We start from the raw sequence: 22,314 nt of genomic DNA, 5'->3' as shown, positions 1-22,314 counted from the left end.
CAAGGCACCGACTAACCTGAGGATCAGTGGCGCACCCAGGGTCCCGGCTTTGTTGCTGCGAAGACGGAGGTGTACTCTTCAAGGCTGGGATTCCTTACAAACCGGACCCTCTTCTCCAGTACCGCTACCCTCCAAAGATATTCTGAGATCTCTTAGAGAGAAGGCTACAGACACCCCCTTGTCCGGGGAGCCAGGCAGTCCTGGTCGGCGTTGAAGCGGGATCCTAAATTTGCACACACCCCTAATCCGTGCCTTCCTCCCCAAGCCCAAGACTCTCCCGCCCGAATTCATCCACTATTGATTTGGAGGCTGACAGATAAGCCTCCTGATTTTGAGACTTTCGGATTCTTCCATATAGGACAGTCTAAGTCATGCATACTTCCAGTTCTAAGCATGCCTTGCCCCCACCTCCCAACCCCACATTGCATCCTCTAGCCTTCCAAAACCCTGCGGGGCAGATAAACCATGAGATAGTAAATGGGTTGGTATGGGAAGAGGAGGGGCACACACCTGCGACAAAATTTGGGATAATCTTATGAAGGAACACATACAGAACATAGAAATCTCAGCTATTCTAAGGGAAGCCCTGCCTAGAGGCAGAGATTGGGGAAAGGGGAGGAGACTGTTGAAGTGGCTCCTCAGTTCCTACCTCAACCAACTTTTGTTTTGGAGAGTTTTCTGATGGGTGGATGAAAAACAAGAATGTAAATCTGGGTTCTTGGAAAGAGATTAATTTCATGAATTAAAAAGGCGTGGGAAAAGGAAACTGGATATAAATCTCATTTCACTCCCTTGCTAAATGTTTTCAATTGCCCCAAGGAGAAAGCCTAAATTTTCTAAGTCTGAAAGTTTGCCCCGGCTCTAGCCATCCTTCACCAGCCTACCCCTCCACTCCATTTCATAATATTTCAGAGCTACTTTATGTTCCTTGAAATCACCAAGTTCTCTCCTCATGTGTCCTGGCACATGCTATTTCCTCTGCCTAGAACATGGCCACTCTTTTTCCCTACTTGTCCTTCGGGTCTCAGATTTTTCACTTCCTCCAGGAAGGCTTTCCCAACAGTGCCTGGCAGTTATATATGAAAATCTATAATCACAATGCCATATAAAAAGGGGAGTGGCAGTTACATATGACTTGTTATGGGGGCCAGGCATGAAAAGTTCTCTGAAAAAGCACAAGTATGAGGGAACAGTATGTTTATTCCTATTATGTGATTGTACTAATGCATGCCCAACATTAGAAAGTTGATGTTTCTTGCAGGGCAAGGAAACACTTTTGAACTTTGTTCAGATTAAGTAGTACGTACCAGGGCTGTCCCATTGCTTCCCTCTGGACTAGAGAAAGGTCAACCTGTTGTTACTCAGACATGAGGCTTCAGAATATCTATATTGGGAGAGGGGAGGTAGGTAGGTTAGGGATGTCTATTGGTGATGATAGAGCTTGAAAATTCATCTGCATAGTACTTACAGGTACTATAGGTGGGCCCCCAAACTCCTGCCCCAAGGCACCCTTTGTCACTACCACTGCTCCTCACTCCCACTCTTGGCTTTCTAGAGGGCAAGACAGGAGATGGTGAAGAATCTTGAGGTCTAAGGGTGATGGGTGATCATGGAGGAAGTCCCATTTATCTACTACATACCATGCATTTACACACTTTATCTCCTTTAATTTCCTAACTACTTTATAAGGCATTATCTCATATGGGTAGTATCACAGTAAATAGCACTGTTTTGGGAAACAGGTAAACCAAATCTTTGCTAGTTGTGCGACCCTGGCCAAGTTTAGTTTCTTCATCTGTAAAACGAGGATATTGATTCTTACCTCAAAGTGCTGTTGGGTGCTCAATAAGTGTTCATACAGAAGGTATAAAGAAATTTGATCAGGTTTAGTAATTTGCTCAAGGTCATGTAACATGGTAAGTGGCAGACCTGGGATTCCGATTCCAGTTTAGCTAATTCTAGCCAATGTACTTTCCACTACCACTTTGTAACTTGGTACCTATAATCATTTTGGTTAAGTTTCGCGTTAAGTCTTCTGGGCCTCGGGTTCCTCATGTGGACAATACAGAGTTAATTCATTCAACTCTTTTGTCAAGGTGCGCACATAATGGAGATTGCAGCTCCCTCCTCCTCCCCCTTTTCATTCCACGTAGTCATTTATCTTTAACTTCTAAAACGTACCCTGCAAGAACTTGACCAAGAAGGCGCAACTGTATGAACATAATTATTCAGATTCCCCTTTATTTCCTCTTCTACCTAAGGCTCCCGCCCCACCCAGAGCCAGGCCACGCCCGGACGTGTGACGTCAGCACGTCCCGTGCGTCGCGTCGCGGCGCTCACTGGGGGCCCGGCTTTCGCCCGCTGCTGCCGCCGCCGCCGCCGGCCGCGGCTGCTCTCCCAAGATGGCGGCTCCTCCGGGCGAGTACTTCAGCGTTGGGAGCCAGGTGTCGTGCCGGACGTGCCAGGAGCAGCGGCTGCAGGGCGAGGTGGTAGCCTTCGACTACCAGTCCAAAATGCTGGCTTTAAGTATCCTTCCTTGCGCGGAGCCCGAGGCCGGGCTGGCGTGTGTGTGCAGTGGTGGGGGGGTGGGGGACGACGGCGGCGGCTGGGGCCCTCTCCGGGCCTAGGGGCGACCGGCTACCGCGGCGCCTGGAGCGCATGCGCACGGCCCTGAGCTTCCCCTCCCCCTCTCGTGGGTCCTTCGGTCTGCTTTGGGGACCCTGTCTTCCATCCCTTGTTGGAGCTGGGACCCGAGCGAGGGTCGGTGGGTGGCTTGACACGCGGATGGGTTTTCGGGGTTAACGCTGTGAGAGGGGGCACAGTGATCAGGAGAGGAGGTGGTCGTGGGAGCGGGTTGGGGGATCGGAGCCTGGATGGAAAAGGGGCGGATAAAATGTGGGGAGGGGGTGTGTAGAGTAAGGAACTGCTAGTAGGGCAAGGGTACGGAGTTTAGGAGGGGGTGTCTACTGATGGGATTTGGTCCAAGGAAGGGCAGTGGGCTCATGACCAAATGGGCCTCGCCTGTTTGGGGGAAGAGTAACTGCAGGGTAGAGTTTATATTTGAACTGGGGATAGGGGCTTTTGCTTGTTCGCGTGTATGCCTGGTGCCATTGGGGGCGGCGAGTGCGGAATTTTAGGTTTCCTAGTCATTAGAAAATTGCTGTTTGGGGGATGTTGCATTGGTCCAGAGAGAGGACCACGTTTTTCAGGACTTAGGTAGGGATGTGTGGGTTACAGGTGAAAGAGTAAGTTATCTTCTCTTGCTCAGCCCAGCACATGGAGCCCGGACTTTTCCATAGACATAGCCTCCCCTTTTGAAAGTCAGTATTAAACAGAATGGAAAAGGTGGCCTGCTTCTTTGGGGTGGAAGTGATTTCTGAATTACTTCAGGAAACTCAGTCTTGGAAACAAAATACTTCCTGGTTGTAATAAATGTGCCACCCCTTCACCTTTTATTTGAGCCACAGGTGGGTTTATTTGGATGTTTTGGGTTGTTTTTTTTTTGAGCAACCCTTTATGGCATCTTTCAAAAGGAAATTTCCTACTGAGTCTGCTACAATTGAGTGTGGCAAATATTTTAATCTATTTAACCAATAGTTGTAGATTTCTAACTTAGGAAGATGTCTTCTGAAATAATTACAGCAAGAACAATTGCTTTTTTTTTTAATACAAGAATTCATACCTGGACCAAATAAGACCTTTAATATTAGTAGTTTAGTTGGAAGGGTTTGGGAATGAGGAATTACTCTGCTTTTAATTGGCATACAGTATACTCTTAATAAATGGTGGCAGAATGAATGAATGAATAAATGGGTTAACTAGCTGTGTCACCTTGAATGGGCTTCTTTTTCAGTGTTGTAGTTTTCTCCTCTGCAAAATAGGAAATCTCAGAGCTGAAAAAGTGAAAAGAGCACTGTATGGATAAAGGGAGTATTACTCCAAGAGCAGAAAGCACTGCCTCTGCTGAGTGGTCTGTTAGGTTCAAGACAAACAGTATACATAAAGCATTAAAACTGCATTATGTCGCTCTGTAAAACCAGTAGAGAGAAGGTGACAGAAATCCTTTGAGGCTTCCAATTTTGGATCATTATATGGCTTTGAAAAGCTTGAGATCTTTTGGTTATGGGGTTGAGCGGGAGGACAGTGACAGGCAGAGATTTCCTGAGGAGAGCTATGATTCTTTTGAGGCTCCCCACTCTTGTTTGTGGCGTACCTTTTACACAAGCTTTGTGTGAATTGTGTTTTCCATGCCTGGTTTGGGATGTGTCAGTTCTCTGCCTGCCCCTATTTTCCTTAACTTGATTTTCTTACCAGAATGTCCCTCTTCCAGTGGAAAGCCCAACCATGCAGACATCTTGCTCATAAACTTACAATATGTTTCAGAAGTGGAAATAATTAATGACCGAACAGAAACCCCTCCTCCCCTAGCTTCACTCAATGTTAGTAAGGTAAGGATTTGAGGGCAGTTCTGGCTCTCCAAAATGGTGGGAAAATTGAGTCTCATTGACTCTTGGTGATACGTACATTGTCCGTTGTTTGTTTTCCATTTTTTCATTGAATTACAATTGCTTGTTCTGATATCTTTTTAAAAACATACCAGTTTAGTTTTATTCCTGGGTATTTTCAGAAGATTTTAAGAAACATCTTAATGCCCAAATAGAGAAATAGAGTTGAGAGCTTGCTTTTGTCCTTGGTGAAAGAGGGTTTTTTTTTTTTTTTAAACCTGGAGTCCATGCGTGAACTTCTAGTTGGTGGGATTGGGTAGGGGTGTTGCCTGTAAACCTGAAATTGTGTATGTGTGCATACATGAATATATGTTTCTCCTGGGTAAAGATGCAGAGTGTTTTTCAGATTCTCAGGGATTCATAACGTACACAAATTTGAAAACTACTGCCTTAGAGCTTCGTTTTGGTCTTTATGTTTGAATTTTTAGGTCTAGCAAAAATAGGGATTTAGGATATTTTAATTTTGGATGTACAAATTGATCTCTGGGAACCCCCAAATCACTTTTTTGACTCTTCAGTTCTATCAAAGTTCGTGTTGATCAATAATAATAAGAATACCCTAAGCCTTATTGTAGACTTTGCTGTCCTCTGTACTTTTAACACTCTTTCTTCCAAAATGACTGGAGCCTTATCCATCGGGACTTACTTAAATGGCACCTCTTCCAAGAAGTCTTCTTTGATTACCCAGACTAAAGTAATTTACCCCCGTTATTCTCTCTTACAGAACCTTATCCTTCGAGCTAAGGTGACATATCGTTTTATAGTCTGATCTGGAACATTTCTGAGATTAAAGGGGATTACTTTTGTTTTATACTGGGCAAGTATAGATTGGTGTGTCCTGGGTACATTGGGGCCTAAGATTACCCTATTCATAGCCTTTTGTAATTATAATTGTGTATAATTTACTTTTCTATCTCACCAAACTTTGTTTTGTGAAGATGGAAACCATACCTGTTTTGTTTATCACTGAATATACAGAGCCTTGCACAGATTAGGTGTTTAATAAATATTTGTTGAGTGAATGTTAGGCCTTGGATTTTAGTAGCAGCAGCTGCCTCTTCTTAAATCTCTTGAATTAGTGTGATGGAAGTTTTTCCCTCTGGAGGAGTCTTGTAATTATATTCTCTTACCTCTCCTGGGAATGTGGTGTGTTTGCTACAATTGAGCAAAACAAGGAAACACTCAAGCATCTGAAACAATAGAGGGTAACTGAGGCTAGTAGAATGTAGTTACCCCAGATCTGGAGCTCCCTTCTTTCCAGATTCCAGGGAAATACCACATGTTTTTCAGTGATGGCTGAATACAGATTTGGAAGGGGTGTTGGGTTTCATATTAAAAGCTGTTGCATACAGAACACCCCATTCTTAGAAACATAACGATGTTTGAAACCCTGTTTTAGTCAGGTATCTCCTACTAGAGTATAGGAACTCTTTGGGTGGTCTTCCATTAGCTGAAGATATTTTAAAAGATTCAAGTGAAATAGTTGATTCCTAGTATGTTGAGAGACATAGGCTCTAAGTTATTCTTTGGTGTTTATGGGTGTGAGAAATCTGTCACTAAATAACTGGACCTTTAGTGAGTAGTGGAGAAAAGATTACCTGAAAGAGATGATTTTCTCAAATTTAAAAGATACTAATTTCTGCTCTTGTGACCAACAAGTACCACCATTCATCTGATAGGGCTTGGAGTGGTATGGGTGTGATTGTTAAGAAGCAGTTCTCTTATATTTGACCTCAAATAGAAATCGTTGGTTATTTAGTTTGCAGATTATCTTTGCCTTTAGGGTTTTGCTTTCTGCTGGTCAGTTTCAGTTGTTTACTAGCATTGTTGTAAACTAGTAGTTTTACCTACTTGTCCAAGAAAGCAGTGGAAGTAATAGGTTGGGGAATACCAGAAATCTTTACTTTTCTTACTTGGTGGCCTGCTTGCCAAATGTTGAAAAATTTGCTGGGAAGAAGAGTCAGAAACTAAAAACTAAAATTAGGTTGGAGGTCTCTCCTTGGATTTCTTTCTAATTCTTCCATTTGTAGAGCTGTTTATGAGTAAGCTGTATTGGCTTTCCCTTGAAACCAACCTTTGATGATGCTCTGTGATTCCTCCTTGGATTCAGTTAGAATCAGAAGAGACTGTTGGGCTGTTGCTGAAAACAGCTAATCCAGGCAGCTGTTTACATGTTGCTTAAATGACATGAAAAAGTCATCTCATTTAAGAGCATGGACTTGGGTGTTTTTAAGATGGAGGATTGTTTAACCATGTTAGAAGGGAACTAAAGTGCCCTGAGATCCCGGAAAGAAAATTGTTGAGGCTCTCAGTCTAGGGGACCTCCACTTCCAGTGGAAGATATATCACATGTTGGCTCATCTTGCTGACGTAGTAAGTGCTCTGTTTAATTAAACCTGTTGATATAAACTGTGTATTTGTTTACTCCAACCCAGCAGGAAATGGAAGAGAAGGCCTTTTAAAGGAAATACTAAATTCCAGCCCAACTAGAGAAGGTATGAACTAGCGATTGGAGATGAGCCCATTTTGCTTTCTATTGGCAGTTCACTGCAGGCTAAGAAGTCCTGTGTCACTGTGTCAGTCCACAGCAGTGGGATGTAAGAGGAAGCATGGAAGAGGACAGAGGAGTTGCAGAAGGTGGAAGTTTTGAATATCGTTTTATCTTCTCCACTGTAACATTGTACCCTCCTAAAGTGTTCTGAATTTCCTGACTAGAAGACAGAAATATTTAAATAAAAGTCCAAAAGTACACCGAAGCCAATCGTAAGTGAGGTTCAGTTTGTTCACCACGTGGCTTGCTAGTTTGCTCTGTCATGAGGAAAGCTTCAATACTGCGTGAGGGGGAGAGCCCGAGGGTCTGCATGGTAGGGTGAAGTCAGGTGTTTCTGAATAAGGTCCTTTGAATTGACTCCACATCTTGTTCTTTAGGGATGAACATTGCCCATGGGGTAGTAGTGCTCTGAGGACATGATTTGGGACATGTCAACATTAACAAGGTTCTCTTTTATGTAGCATTTATCAAACATTTACTGAAAATCGATTTTGTGCAAGGCATTGTGATAAGCTCTGCTGGGGACCATACCTTACATTTTTTTAATGCTTCACAGTTTCTGAAGAGCTCTAACACATCTCATTTCATTCTCACAACCATACTGTGTAATCTTTATAGAGTGTATTCATTTCCTTTTAGTTTAACAGATGAGAAAACAGTCTTAACCTGTTTAAGTGACTTGTTCTAGGTTATGTGGGTAGTAGTGTGGGAACTAATATTTTCACATGCCACCCTCTGAACTAGCAATTGGTAGACATCTCGTTTAATCCTAACAGTAGTTCTTATTTATAGTTCTTACATAATAGGTACCCATCACCATCTTACAGAGGAGTAAACTGAGGCTCCAAGAGGATGAGTCACTAGCTTAAGGTCATGTAACCAGTAAGAGATAGAGCTGGCATTTGAACTCGGGTCTGATATTTTGATGGCAAAGACCCATGTTTTTCCTACTTCCTTGTGCTTTGCCCAAGGAGCTTCTAGAGTAGTTTGGTGAAATGAAACAAGTACCCAAGTATCTATAATCCTAAGTAATGTTTCTAAGTAAAGAGAAACATCTGTGTTATGTGGTCAGGAGCAGTGTGGTTTAGTAGAGAGAACATAGAAACCAAGCAGATAAGTCTTTATAGTCACTTCTCTGCTACTTAACCTCAACGACCATCAGTTTCCTCACTGTAAAAATGGGATGTTAGTATCCATATCATAGACTTGTTACGAAGATTAGGTCAAGTTGACTAGACTTGGCAGATGTTAGTTCTTAGTCTCCTGCATCAGCTATGTGTAGCCAACTGATACTCCTTGAATTACGGGATAAGGGGCAAGATGGGGGGGGGGGGGGGACAGTATGCAAAAGGAAAGGCAGCCAAAGAACATTGATGCTCTTACTACGTCAGTCTTTCCTGGCATTGGATCTGACATTCGTTCAGATAATTGGACCTTGCCGACCCAAGAGTAGGGAAAATCAAAGTTGTATTGGACACCATTAGTGTGTAATCTTACAACTAAAAGACATTTTGAAGATATCCAGAATTAACTGGAATTTACAGGACAATGTTATCAGGTGGCACAGTTAAGTGAACACTTGCCTGAGTAGTGGAGGTTAGCGTGAGCACTCACAGAACCTAGGAGGCTGTGCTTTCAACCTCGGAGCCTCTTAGGAAAGAAATCAGTGGCACAGCCACGGCAAGTGTGTGATTCATTTGTTTAGGTAAATGCATCCAGTGCATTGAAGGAGATGTAAGTCTTACTGCTTTGCTCAGCTGGTGGGGACTTTGGTAGAGATATTTGTGTGTTGTGGGAGGAGGCAGGAAAAGGGACAAAGCATCGAAAATTGAAATCTACCGTTAAGCCGTCCACTTCCCTCCAAACTACTGACAGATTTATCAGCCTCTTTTATCCATTTATTATCCATTTATATCTTACTGCTAAGCAGTGAATGATCAAATGGAACCAGGAAGAGAGTCAAAGAGTTGATCATCAGTTCCTGGTAATGAAGAATGAGTTGGCTGCCTTTGGATAAAAATGGTCTTTGGGATTGATCAGTGGGGTGTAGGGGCCTGCGAAGGCTGAAGAAGTGGAAGAGTCACAAAGTTCACTTTTAAAAGAAACTTCCAGTGCTTTATGGTATGATATCACTGAGGGAAGAGTTGACTTGGTTTTTGTTTTGATTTCCACCAGTTTCAAAGCTAAGATTTAGTATAACGTTACGACTTTGGTGATTTGATGGTTAATCCTCAAGTATGAGTAAATTCCTGGGGTGGTTACTAGCCACTGCATTGTGGCCTATGTTCATGGAATTATCCTGTTAGCCGAGCCCTTGACCATGTCTTGACCTTAGCGTGTTGAAGTATGGAGTTACCACCAAGTAAAATCAGATGACCTGGCCACCCTATGTTTACGTATACATATATTGGTAGGAGGTGTTCATTATGGGTAAATGTGAGAAGGGAAATAGTTGCTAGTCAAGGGAAAGCAAGATTTTTTTGTCAGACCTTTTCTGGCTTCTAGAAGCTATATATAACGAATTGGCTCGCTTGATTAGAATATCTTGTCAAGGCCACAGTCCCAGGTTAAGAGTCCACTAGTAAGTTTTGCACCTGGCTCTGAGCAGACAGCTGTTCCTCAGAAGTGTTGAGATACAAGTGGGGTGAAGAGGAAGAGCCCATCACTGCTGAGTGACGGGTCATGTTAAGCAGTGGGGGTGTCAGATAAAGTCAGAACGGTACAGTGATTGCCATTTTAAAAATCACTAGCCTTTTGAAGGAGGTCACATTCAGTGGAATTCAAACTTTGGCAGGGGGGGCAACCTGACAGCCACAGTGGGGGTGCCGTGCTCACTGCATGAGCTGGGGCTCATGACTCAGTTCAGGCTGCAGTGCATGGCAGCCGGCTGGTGCATTGGAGCCCTCCGTAGGTCAAGGGTTTGGTTCCGAAGGGGGCTTTCTTGACATCATGGGGGTCTGGGGAGAATCGCTGTCCAGCTGAAAGACAAATTGCTGAGCCCGAGTCCTCTGGCAGCATTAGTGGTGTCATCGGTGTGTTGTTGCCGTCACCTCCTCTGCCCTCTCCCTCTTCGATGGAGATGATTCAAAATAGGGACTTTGCTGGTGGGTCGGTGATGGTATCTCTTCCAGTGTTAAGAAAGGAGCATTCTAAATGGTTTAATTTTCCTGGCAGAGAACAGGTGTGTGGGGGGGAATGGTGCAGACGTTCTAGCATTGGAATTGTGAGACTAGCCTAGATAAATGCCAGATACTATGGAGAGTGGAGCAAATTTTACCTGAACTAGAAATAAAGTATCTACGTACTACACCAGAAACTAACAGTGTGGTAGAATGTGGGGAGTTTGAAGAACTGGGTACTTTTTACAGCTGGGCTGCTAATGAATTGTATGACCTTGTGGTAGTCACTTAACCTGTGGGAACTGTTGTATGAACGACTAATAGTCAAGGTTTCTTTTCCTTTTATCCACCTTCCCTCTCTCTTCCCCTCCCTTCCAGGTGCTAGGAATGTCAGGATGGTTGAGACACTACCTTTGCCAGCAAGCATCTCATGTTGGGAGTGGTGGGGGGGGGCAGCGGCCTGTATCTCAGTGGTAACAACAGTCTGGCAGGATCAGTGTTAAAGAGCTGTGAGCGGTGCTGTGACAGCAGGGACGGGGCAGCAAACTTGCTGTAAAGGTCCCCATAGTAAATACTTTACACTTTCTGGGCTATACATCCTGTCACAACTACTCAACTGGGCCTGTGTAGCAAAATAGCCATAGTAGATATCGTATGTAAATAAATGGGCCTGCTGGTTCCAGTGAAACTGAACTAATTCACAGGCTGTAGTTTGCCAACCATTGGCACAAAGTAGTGACATTTTAGGGAAGGTTTCTCAGATGTAGCAGTGGAATAGGGTCTTGAAGAATAAGTGGTAACTAGACAAAGGGAGGGAAGTTAAATGGAATCAAGCTGATTGGGAAGGTGCTCGATTTGTCCATCTCAGCAGTATAGAAACTTTTGCTGTTCTAGCAGTGCGCTAAACTGGAGGTTTTTAGTTCAAAAAATGGAGGGAAAGGACTAGGTAAGTGCCAGTATTGGTGTCAGGGCCTTTATATGTATAGCTGCCCCTTGAAGAATATGGTGGTTAGGGGCACCGACCTCCTATGTAGTTGAATATCCACATATACCTACAGAGGTCCTCCACATATGTGGATTCCCAGCTGCAGAGTGGACCCTTGAACAACAAAGGTCAATTGAAAAAAATCTGCATATAAGTGGACCGAGCGTTCAAACTCGTGTTGTTCAAGGGTCAAGTTTATATCTTACTGAACTCCAGAAATCACCCTTCAGGACAGGCCCCAGATGCCTGGACTGAGGCTCAGGAGAGGGTTCACGTCTTGCTGAAGTTCATGCAGCTAGTGAGTGGCAGGCAGGGATTTGAGCTGGAATCTGTTTTTGCGGGGTAAGGGGATGGCTCTTCTATTTTACTTTCTCTGTTTGCTTCAGAGCCAAGGGAACAACAGCTCGTGGCTCTTTTACTAGCATTGAATAAAAATCAACTCTTTATTCCGAAAGTGGAGCCCCCATTTTAGCACAAAGTTAAAGGCATTTTCCAACTTATTCCAGTTACATTTTAGATGATGTTTTGTGTAGGACTTATAGCCTGTCTAGCAGCCCTTACAGAAACTAAAAGGGAGAGCAGTGAGCTCATTGGCTAAAGGAAGGTTGGATTATATGGATTTTTCTGAAATGACCCACAAGCCACCTTCTCTGTGCTAATAATAATGATGGTATAATAATACAGTGCTTTACAGCCCCCCTGGTGCTTTCACCCACAATACCTCCCTTAATCCTCACAGCCCTGTGTGAGATGGCTGATTTGAGCATACACTCTCAGAGGCGGGTTGTTAAGGTCAAATTTCGGTTTCCATCCAGTCAGTTTTCTCCCTGACAGAGCCATGTGGAGGTTACACAGCAGTGCTGGGTTCCGGATCTCAAGACGAGGCAGTTACTCTCTTGGTGTCGAGGTTTAGTCGTCTGTTACAGCTATGAATACATTTGGTGATGTAATTACAAATGATGAAAACTATTGACTTTACTGACAGCTAGTTTTTGTTTTAAAGCATGTGAAAGATAAAACTTGGCCTGTAGCGTGTACTGACTGAGTCTAGAGGCTGGTCTGTATTGTACGGCAACAATATGATGGTTTGACAAGTTTTGTGTCAAAGTCAAGAGCTTGAGGTGGTGCTGTGGCTTCTGGTTTTGCACGGTGTTTTTCGTCATAGCTCAAAGCGTTCAACACACCTTACCATCAAGTGTAGGGGAGTTGCTTGACTTACCTTCTCTAGTATTGGCACATCAGAAAATGATGTGTCCAGAGAATACCTATCATTATTGACCTGAAATACTTGCTCACACAGGATCTGTTCTCTTGAAAGCATTCTTGTGAATTACCTTTAACAAAAGAAATGAAGGATGTCCTTGAGGTTTAGGGTGAGACTGGGGCCCTTTTTAGAAAAGAGAGGCCCTTCACTGAAAGACTGTTGTGTTCTATACTGGGGACATTGATGGAAATGCCAGAATTCACTGATAAAGAGAGAAGATGGCAGCTGAGTCTTAGAATATTTTCCCTTTTGAAAAATATTTTCTTTTGCATTCAAATTTATAACTATATTTTCAACAATAATTTAGGCTTATTTCTCTTAGGTGGAACTGTTTGAGTATAATACAGGTTTGAGAACACAGGCTCTGGAATCAGGCTGTCTGGGTTCAAATCCAGACTCTCCCATTTGTGGCTTGGTAAAGTTGGGCAAGTTTCTTAACAGCTGTGCCGTAGTTTATCTATTAAGTAGGAGCAATTTTTTCCCCTATTTCATAGGACTGTTGTGCAGATTAAATGTTTAATACATGTAAAGTGTGTAGCTTGGTGCCTAGTGTGGATAAACTCTTTTGTTCAACAAGTTTTGCTCTTAGAATTTTAGTGTTCAGGCCTCTTTGGCGCAACCATTCCAGTGTTTGATTCAATGATTTGATTTCATTGTTATGTATTCTAGGGCACAACTTTAAGTGGGGTACTCTGTTTCCAGTTCCCAATTATCTAAGGTTGTAAAGAACAGTATTCTATTAGAAACTTTCAGGCAGGAGCTTTCAGCTACGGAACAGGAAGAGTTGGGGATATTGACAGTTGGAAGAAATATTTTTGAGAGATTCCTAGTGCTACTGCATTTCCCCGAAAATAAGACCTAGCTGGACAATCAACTCTAATGTGTCTTCTGGAGCAAAAATTAATATAAGACCCGGTCTTATTTTATAAGACCGGGTATAATATATGATATGATATATAATATAACTAATATAATATAATGTTATAATGGGTCTTTTATTAATTTTTGCTCCAAAAGATGCATTAGAGCTGATTGTCCAGGTCTTATTTTCCAGGCTAGGTCTTATTTTCAGGGAAACACGGTAAGAATGAGGGCTTTTCAAGAGTTCACCCCAGAATTGAAACAGCAGGAGCGAGCCCATCCTCATGGGCCCTGAGGATGACAGCTGTTCTTGGCTGCTGTGGTCTGCCATCCCGCAGCCTCCAGCAGTCCATGCAGGCAGCACTGGCTGTTCCAGAGCAGCAGCTGCAGTGCTTCCTAACCCCTCTGTGAGGGCAGCTGGTGGCGAGGCTGAAACACAGAGAAGACAGACTGAGAGTGGCTCATTAGAGTCAGTAGGTCACATCCTGCAGGTTCCTCTCTGGGCTCTGCTTCCCTTGTTGTATCAGCTGTCATGCCTGCTGAATATTTGCGGTAGGAAGCCCTGTGGATTCCCCATAGCACCTGTGCTTTCCTGGTCTGGAAATAAGATGGCCTCGCTGGTGACTAAATAACAAGAGGCAGTGCATATTATTTGGAGTTTGTTATGGCTGCTTCCTCTTTTCCATGTCACTGAGTGTGGGAAGAGACGTGTGCTATTGGTGTTTATTAATTTATTCACTGGGGTAGCCAGCAGCAGGCATGACTAAGAAGCTTTTTAATATTGATGTGCTTTCGTATCAAGTTCATGCACGTTTCTCCGTTGCCCACATCAAGGTGCTATATATAAAATGGCCACAGGAGGAAGCGCAGGTTAGAAGACTAGGAATAACTGTTTTCACTGGGCAACATACAAAAGGAAAGGCAGGTAAGTGCACGTTGTCTTGTGCAGTCGTTTCAATTAAGCCACATGCACATTAGTAACAAACATTTGTTTGTGCTTCTTGGTTTGCTGAATCCAGTGTGCTCTTAAAGTTGTGCCTTTAATATTCTAACGAGTTAGTGCCTCAGTTTTGATTGGGAGAGACCAGCAGCTCCCATGTTTGCATTGAAAGTGGATGTAGTATGGTGATAGTCATTGAATTTTAAAAAGTGCAGTCCTGATGGCCCTCCCAAACTTAAAAGGCACATCCTACACCTTCTCTACTAAGGCAGCTTTTATTGGTTTGACAGTTATCATAAACTTATTAACTTGGAATAACTGGACCAGTTTCAGATATGAATTAGTTTACAAAAATATGATGTAGGGAAATTTAGATCTGGATAACAGCTAACTTGAAGGTAGAGTGCTAGTCACTTGCTTTACAAAAGGAGGCTTATCCATATTTTTCCTCCGTTTCCAGGAACATGCCTAAAAAGAACAAGGTAATCTTCCCTTCTCACCCCCAGTTTTTATTTTTTTATTTTTGTTGTTGTTGGGGAATAACTGGGGAACAATGTGTTTTTCCAGGACCCATCGGCTCCAAGTCAGGTCATTGTTTTCAATCTAGTTGTGGAGGGCGCAGCTCACTGGCCCATGTAGGACTTGAACTGGCGACCGTGGTGTTATGAGCACTGCGCTCTAACCAACTGAGCTAACAGGCCTCCCCTCACCTCCAATTTTGAGGAGAAGAAACAGTTTTAAATTCTTTTTGTGAGGGTAATCTTCCTCATTCCTAATTGATGGGGTCCTCTGTGGGAGACGTTTACTCCATTTGTATAACTTCTGGTGAAAGCAGATCTGTTGCTGAATATTAGATTTAAACGTTTTTCAGATTGCTATGAAAATACAATCTGTAAACTGACAACTGGAGGTTTTAGGGTTTGTAATGAGTCCAGACCCCCAAACCCAACTGCAGGCACAGGTAGAGTATAGTTCAGGATATTGGGGTAAATTGAAATATAGTCAACTTACACTGATACCTGCTGACTTTTCCAAGGCTCTCCCTTATATCGTTTAGCATTTGGGATCTGTTTGCACTATGAGTTGAAATGGAGAATCGTCTATTCTCCTTTGCTTTCAGAGCCTTTAGAAGAGATTGTACAACTGGTATTTTTAGGGGGGCTCAGGGTATATTTTGAAATCATTGTTCTATAACTGTTGTGCTGCTGTTATTCAGGCTGCCCAAATCCTAACTAGTCACTTTTGGCTGAGATTTAGATCCATTTTATTTTATCTCTGGCAAAAACTCCCAAGTTGCTCCTCTCCCAGCCTTCCCCGCCACCCAGCTTAATTTGTGAGTTTCATTCTTAAACGTTCTGCATAGATGCCTGGTTTCCCTGTACCAACTCTTGTCTCTTACTGAATGGGTGATGCTATATTTTTAACCTACTATGTAGGTGATGCAGATACTTTGAGTATCCAGACTGTCTAGTCAACACAGCTTTGTCTGACCCAACATTGGGAGATGTTTTTTGTTTTCAGGGATAAATATATTTTTTAAAGATTTTATTGGGGAAGGGGAACAGGACTTCATTGGGGAACAGGGTGTACTTCAAGTCAAGTTGTTATCCTTTCAATCGTAGTTGCAGGGGGCGCAGCCCACCATCCCTTGCAGGAATCGAACCAGCAACCTTGTGGTTGAGAGGACGCGCTCCAACCAATTGAGCCATCCAGGGGCTCAGCGGCAGCTCAGCTCAAGGTGCCGTGTTCAATCTTAGTTGCAGGGGACACTGCCCACCATCCCTTGTGGGAATCGAAGAGTCGAACTGGCAACCTTGTGGTTGAGAGCCCACTGGTCCATGTGGGAATCGAACCGGCAGCCTTTGGAATTAGGAGCATGGAGCTCCAACCGCCTGAGCCACCGGGCAGGCCCCAGGGATAAACATTTTTAAAAAGACCTCAAAGTGAGACCCTCCTGGAATCTCATGGGGTAAACTTCTGCCTGACCAACAGCCACTTCCAGGCGCTCTGCAGGAGCTCGGTTAATCCAGGGGGGCTCTGCTACCCTCCAGTTTTTCCTTCTTTCCTTGGAGATTTCGGATTTTCTACAGGGTTGTTTGGAAAGTGAGACTCAAGAAAACACCTTGTTATCAGAGTTTTCTTGGTGACTGAGCAAGCTTTGCTTGTTGCCACTTAAAATCGACCACCAGAAGGTCTCTTTCCATAGATACTGAATGCTTTCAAGCCACAAGGCTTTCTTTCTTGCTGTAGTTGGGGTTGCAGGTGCTGGGGGAATGCTGTCAGCCCGGCATTTATTTCTCTGAAGTTGTGGCCTGGTGAGGCTAAATGGCAGGACCAGGCTTGAAAGATCATTTATTTACTGCGGCTAACTGTCTCAGTGTCTCTCTCCGTGTCCTGGGGACATGTGAAAAAAGGAACTCTGACTTCAGATCCCTACAGTCTTGGCCTTTGACCTAGGGAGACTGAAATGAAAGCGTGTGTGAGCTAGTTCGCCTATGCTCAGATCTTCTCCTCCCTCAGTCTGTTGAAACCCAGAAGTAGGGATGAGACTCCCCAGTTCCCCTTAACCCAACGGATATGTACTTTTCTCATCTTCATAGTCAAACCCATACCTTACTAAAGTGCTTTATTTTTACCAGCAAACAATTTAGATACTTTGTTGATTTTCCCCCTGTAGAATTTGGTTATGGTTTGAAAGGTCACTGTTAAAGCAGAATAGAAATGTTTAAGAATTCCCAGCATCTAGGTGCTTTGGGAATGTGCTGGAGATATGATCTCTCTTTGTATGTGAGGAGCTGGTGATTGGGGACACATTCTGTGTGTGTTTGTGCACATGTCTTTAGTGTGCTGCAGCATCAGTGTACTAAGCTGTTCCTGTTCATGGGTCTCCTTGACTTTCAGACGCATTATCTGCCTTTTGTTTGTTTTAACCTATTTGTTTTGTCTTATACTCAAACAGATTTGTACTTCTGAAGTTTCTAGCAAATTGTATGGAGTTGGAATCAAAAATGTATTAGGACAATAGGGATTATTAACAGGGTCCTACCCTGTTGGGAGGGATTTCCTAAATGTTAGTATTAACAGAATTTCTTTTGATCAATTTGTGACTGTTCCACTAGAGGGCAGTTAAGGACCAGACACGAGGTAGAATGCAGACCATCCCTTTTCTCTGAGAGCAGGATAGCTCTTCAGCTCGCGTTGAAGGTGGACAATATCCATGGTTAGGTTTACTTGCATCTTGGCTCCCTGTGTGAGCACAGATAATAGAAAGGTAGTTTTCAGAGCCTCAAATTACGGTTTTTGAAGGGGTGTAAACGTTAATTTCTAAACCTGAGGCTATAGTATAGTAGCTGATAAAGATTCTTATTTCTCTCCTGTCATAGAAATGTTTGTATTACCTTTTATCTCTGACCATCACTCTCCCATCAAGTAGCTCCCCAGTCACACTCTATCACATTGCCCTGCTCTGTTTTCTTCCTAGCACTTACCACTGTGTAAAGTTACCTTGTTTATGTTTTTGTTTGTAGTCTATCTCCCCTCCCTCCTTCAGTGCTGTATCTCTAGCTTAGCTCAGTGAATGTCTGGCACATGGTAGGCGTTCAGTAAATATTGGAAGGAAGGAATGTTTGCCAGGAATAGCAGTGACTATTCAGGTATATTGTGTGTATTTGTTTCACTTTGATCTCTGAGAAACTGAATCTACCCAAACCAGCCTTTTCTGGCCTCCTTTCCTCAACTTAGGTCCTGACTGTTGGGAAGAATGAAGGTCAATGCTTTTCTGAGTCTCTTTCCTCTCCCCCACCCTAGCTTGCCAGCAAAGCACGGACAGAGAAGGAGGAGAAGCTGAGCCAGGCCTATGCAATCAGCGCTGGTGTCTCCCTAGAGGGCCAGCAGCTCTTCCAGACCATTCACAAGACGTGAGTTGGGGGAGCATAGGGTTCCTTGTCCTGGGGGTGATGCTGCCTGGCTGTGCTGTCTAGTGGCCAACTCTCGGGTAGTTTGTTCCTGAAAGTCACCAGGGAAGCTGGGTAGTGTGTGGATAATACCTCGGCATCTAGGGGTGTGGGTACCTGAGCCTTTCTGTACAGAAGAGTGTAATTGTGGGCAAGCTGTCTTCTTGGGGCTTCAGTTTCTCAGTTTCTGCATCTGTAAGACGTAGTTTTGGACTAGATTTACCTCTAAGGGCTCCTTCCAGACCTCGTATGCCATAATTTAGAACCAGTGATTTCTTTGTCTTTTATTAGTTTGATCTTGTTGTACCTTTCACTAAAAACTTATGCAGTTTTATTAAAGAACGATAAATCTATTTCACTCTTCCCAATTGTACATTGGAATGAACATAGGGAGTTAGGGAGAGCAGAAGGCCACCTTATTACCACCTCCTAGAAGACATTTTGTCGCAGAAGAAGTCATTTGACTCTCCCTAGTTGCTGAAAAAACTGAAGCATTTGACAGTCGTCCACACCTCCGCTACTCCCCTCACTGCCTTCTGTTACCCTATTTAACCACCTGGGTCTGGTGCACAGATGGCAACCGGCATCAGGGCTGTTTGAGGCCATGGTGTGAGTATCTGAACATTTACAGGTATGTGATAGGAACTCTCTTGCTAGTATCAGTGGCCCTGAGTTTCCCCCAGTGTGAACCGGAATGGGTATTCCCAGTCTGGCAAGTGCCCAGCTGTCTGATAATTGAGAGGGGCCAGTTTGAGGAGCAGTTTCTATTTCAGGTGGTGGGCAGAGTACAGATCACAATAAGATGGGCAATTTATTCTCCTGTCTTTCTAAAGGTGACATTCCCCCCTAAGCCAAAGATTGGCAAACTATAGCCAGTGGGCCAGAGCTGCTTGTTTGTTTTTTATATTGTCTGTGGCTTCTTTGGTGGTACAGCAGCAGAGTTCAGTAGTGGTGACAGACATTGTATGGCCTGCATAGCTTAAAAGATTTGCTATCTGACCCATTTTACATAAAGTTTGCCAGCTTCTGCCCTTGGCTGCTACTTAAGTTGAATCTAGTGGCCTGAGCCTAGCCGTTTATTTATAACTCAATTTGGTTGGGACTTCTGGGCACCAAGTTTTCTATGGTTTCCAGGGCCCTAATACTTAAGAGTAACTCTTCTGGGCTCTCCTCAGAGTAAATGTGCATCAGTTTCATTGCTTTTCCTAGCCAGTGGTGCCCAGGAAATGTTTCTTGGCTCTTCCTCTCTGTGGTCTGCTGGCAACTAGTTGTTGGCTGAGCGGTGAGCTGGGAACTTGGGGTTAGCAGGAGGTGTGGGATGCCCGCAAGTGGTAACTTTTACCTGCTCTCTTCTCCTTCCAGCATTAAAGACTGTAAATGGCAAGAAAAAAACATCGTAGTCATGGAAGAAGTTGTTATTACACCCCCATATCAAGTGGAAAACTGTAAAGGCAAAGAGGGGAGTGCACTGAGCCATGTACGCAAAATAGTAAGTACAGGAGCCATGAAACTTTAGGGAGAGAATGCTTCCTCGGCCTTCACCGCCCAGCGTCAGGCAGGACAGTGTGCTGCAATCTCTCCCTCCTCTGACACAGCGTCTCCCTGCAGTGTGGCACTGTGCAGCTGTGGCCTGGACCTGCGGGGTGGGACTGCTGGGTGGTGTGGAATAAAGCGAGTGGGCAGCCGCGGTGTGGTGCTCCACAGCCAGACCGTTCCATGGCATTGGGCTGGAGCAGCTCCTCTCGTCCCAGGCTGGGTAATTCTCAGGAAGGGCTGACTGGTATGAATCAGTTGCCATTGGCACCTCTGACCCTGCATATGTCTTCTGACTTTTTAGATTTGCAGCATTTACAAACCAACTGAGCACTGCAAGACCAGCATTGTGGATATAAAAAGTTGAAGACTGGGATTCCCCACCAGCTTTCCATTCCGCGCTTGTGTGAAGAGGGGGAGGGAATTTGGGTCATGATAATCTAGCTTGAATTTCTGTTTTAGTTTTAACCAGTCTTAGCTGAAACTGCAAAAAAGAAGTGCCCATCTTCCTCATTGGAAATGCCAACAGATAGCAAGGGCCTAAATAGTCTGTGGGCTGATGGGCCAGGATGGGGCTGTCAAAGCCTGGAGTGGACTGTTTGAGAGGCCTTGGGTGCCCATCTCATTTTCTGACCGAGGCTGACTGGTCTCTTTCAGGTTGAAAAACATTTTAGAGACGTGGAAAGCCAAAAGATACTGCAACGTTCACAAGCCCAGCAACCACAGAAGGAGGCCGCCCTGTCGTCCTGAGTCCACACACACGGCGGACTCTTCCAGCATCCAGCCGAGGAGGCAGTGGTGGTGGCTTCAGCAGAGGCAGGCCGGGGGAGGGAAGGGATCCTGTATTTCCTGTTGGCTCTTGATAACAAAGGGTCAGCATTTCCAAATCTTAGACTTGAACAAAACACCCAACAAAAAAGAACAAGAGCATAATTTAAAAGTTGAATCATTACTTGACTAACAGACTTCAGTCCACCATGTCCTTTTCACAGCCCACTTCTGGAACAGTCACCTTGTTAATTTTATTTTTGAAAATTTCTTTCCGGCTCTACCCTTTCACCTCTGACTTTCCTTTCCTAGTCTGTCCCCTGCCATTCTGTTTTTATAAGTGGCTACACTTGCCTTCTGAGTGATTGAAAGAAACTTTTACACCTTCTCTTCCAAAATAAAAGTAACAAGCTGACTGTGATACTTAAGTTGAGACTAGAGCAGCAGACAGAGGTCTCACTTTAAATTTTTCTTTTTTTTTTCTTTTTTTTCTTTTTTTTTTCTTTTTTTTGCACAGGGCATGGCTTGAATTAGTTTTATTTTTCTTAACTTTAAATATATATATGAAAATATATATTAAAATGTTTCTCTAAATATTTTCTGCTTCTTGCAGGTCTCTTTTTACTAGATCATGGCCACTCTTCCCACCTCATCCCTCCAAAAATAAAAATGTATTGCCCTCCCCACCACCGTAGCCAGGCAACTAACCTGACTTAGTTCACAGCAAGAGTCTCCTGCAGCGCTTTGTAGAGCCAGTGTATGCAGATGGGAGTTGGCTTTGAGGGGTCCTGATGGCTCTTTAATCTTTGTATGTGTGATCAGTCTCACATGGGGCCGAAACCTCAGGATTCTCCCTCTGCCTTTTGTCTCACTTCACGGTACTAGAAGAAGCTCCGCAGCACTGTGCTGTCTCCTAGATGGGGGAGTCAGCTGCCCTTGCCCCTGTGCCCTCTGCAGGAAGAACTGTTTTGCATGGCACATCTCAGCTCCTCCTCAAGGGGTGATTTTCTTTCATCAGAAACCTGGAGTCCACCAATCCTGACCTCTCTTTAAGTCTGTGTCCAGAATTACCAGCCCAGGAGAAAGCTTGGGTGACCTACAGTTTCTCTTCTGTCAACTTCCTTCTCTTACGCCCTTCCCCACCCCCCTTAAGTTTTACAAACTTATGACAGTTTGTATGTGCTCAGCCGATGGGCAGAAAACCTGGAAAGAATTTCTGGACTTTAGCCCACCGGTTTGTCTGATTTGAATAACCTGCTGAAAGCTAAAACTGGCACCCATTGCCTTGTGCCTTCAGGGTGGCCCAGTGGGGCAGAGTGTGGTGCCATCTGAATACCGGGCCCCGAGTGGGATGTGGGTGATGCTCATGTGACTGGCTCGAGCTTTGGGGGTGGGGTGGGGGGCTAACTACTATTTTTTTGGCCATGATCTCTTTCCTCTTCCTTTTTTTTTTTTTAATTAAATAAATGGATCAAAATTAAATAATTCAAGCCCTGCCTTCAAAATGAAATTTTTTTTTTTTTTAGTATTGTTTAGCAAAAACAATAAAAACCCAAATTTTTTTAACCATCACTCATGTCTCGGGTTTGTGCGTGCTTTAGAGGCCTTGGAGGAGGAGGTCTCAAGAGTATGTATCTTTGGTTTGACCTTTCCCGTTAGATTCTTTATTTCCCAATCTTTATCCTCTTCCTTTCTACCCTCAGAACTCCCCCAGAAATATGGTACAAAGTGTGTAACTTAAGGGCATCCAGGGTTGGGAGTTGTGTGTAAGTGGAGTAGAAGAATAAAGGGGCTGGGTACAGGTATAAGACCATAGTTACAGTAGTTTCAGAACT

At 43.9% G+C, this 22,314-nt stretch overlaps 1 protein-coding gene across 2 annotated transcripts; it reads left to right on the top strand.

Annotated features, from left to right (window-relative positions):
- The first annotated feature begins 2,314 nt into the window (after positions 1 to 2,314).
- Positions 2,315 to 22,051, top strand: LSM12 (LSM12 homolog). 2 transcript variants are annotated; one of them, XM_019752317.3, is made up of 5 exons: positions 2,315 to 2,526; positions 4,315 to 4,448; positions 18,033 to 18,142; positions 19,541 to 19,667; positions 20,016 to 20,362. In XM_019752317.3, the coding sequence occupies exons 1-5, from the start codon at positions 2,403 to 2,405 to the stop codon at positions 20,076 to 20,078; spliced, it is 558 nt and encodes a 185-aa protein (XP_019607876.1). In that variant the 5' UTR covers positions 2,315 to 2,402; the 3' UTR covers positions 20,079 to 20,362. The 2 variants fall into 2 exon arrangements, with proteins under 2 accessions (XP_019607876.1, XP_019607875.1); XM_019752316.3 differs by lacking the exon at positions 20,016 to 20,362 and adding an exon at positions 20,369 to 22,051 and having other exon boundaries at positions 2,319 to 2,526.
- Positions 22,052 to 22,314: the final 263 nt, after the last annotated feature.

Source organism: Rhinolophus sinicus, chromosome 12 (genome assembly GCF_057876585.1).
Source record: "Rhinolophus sinicus isolate RSI-liver-muscle chromosome 12, RSI-T2T, whole genome shotgun sequence".
Classification (NCBI taxonomy): domain Eukaryota; kingdom Metazoa; phylum Chordata; class Mammalia; order Chiroptera; family Rhinolophidae; genus Rhinolophus; species Rhinolophus sinicus.
This window is presented reverse-complemented; position numbering and strand designations above follow the sequence as displayed.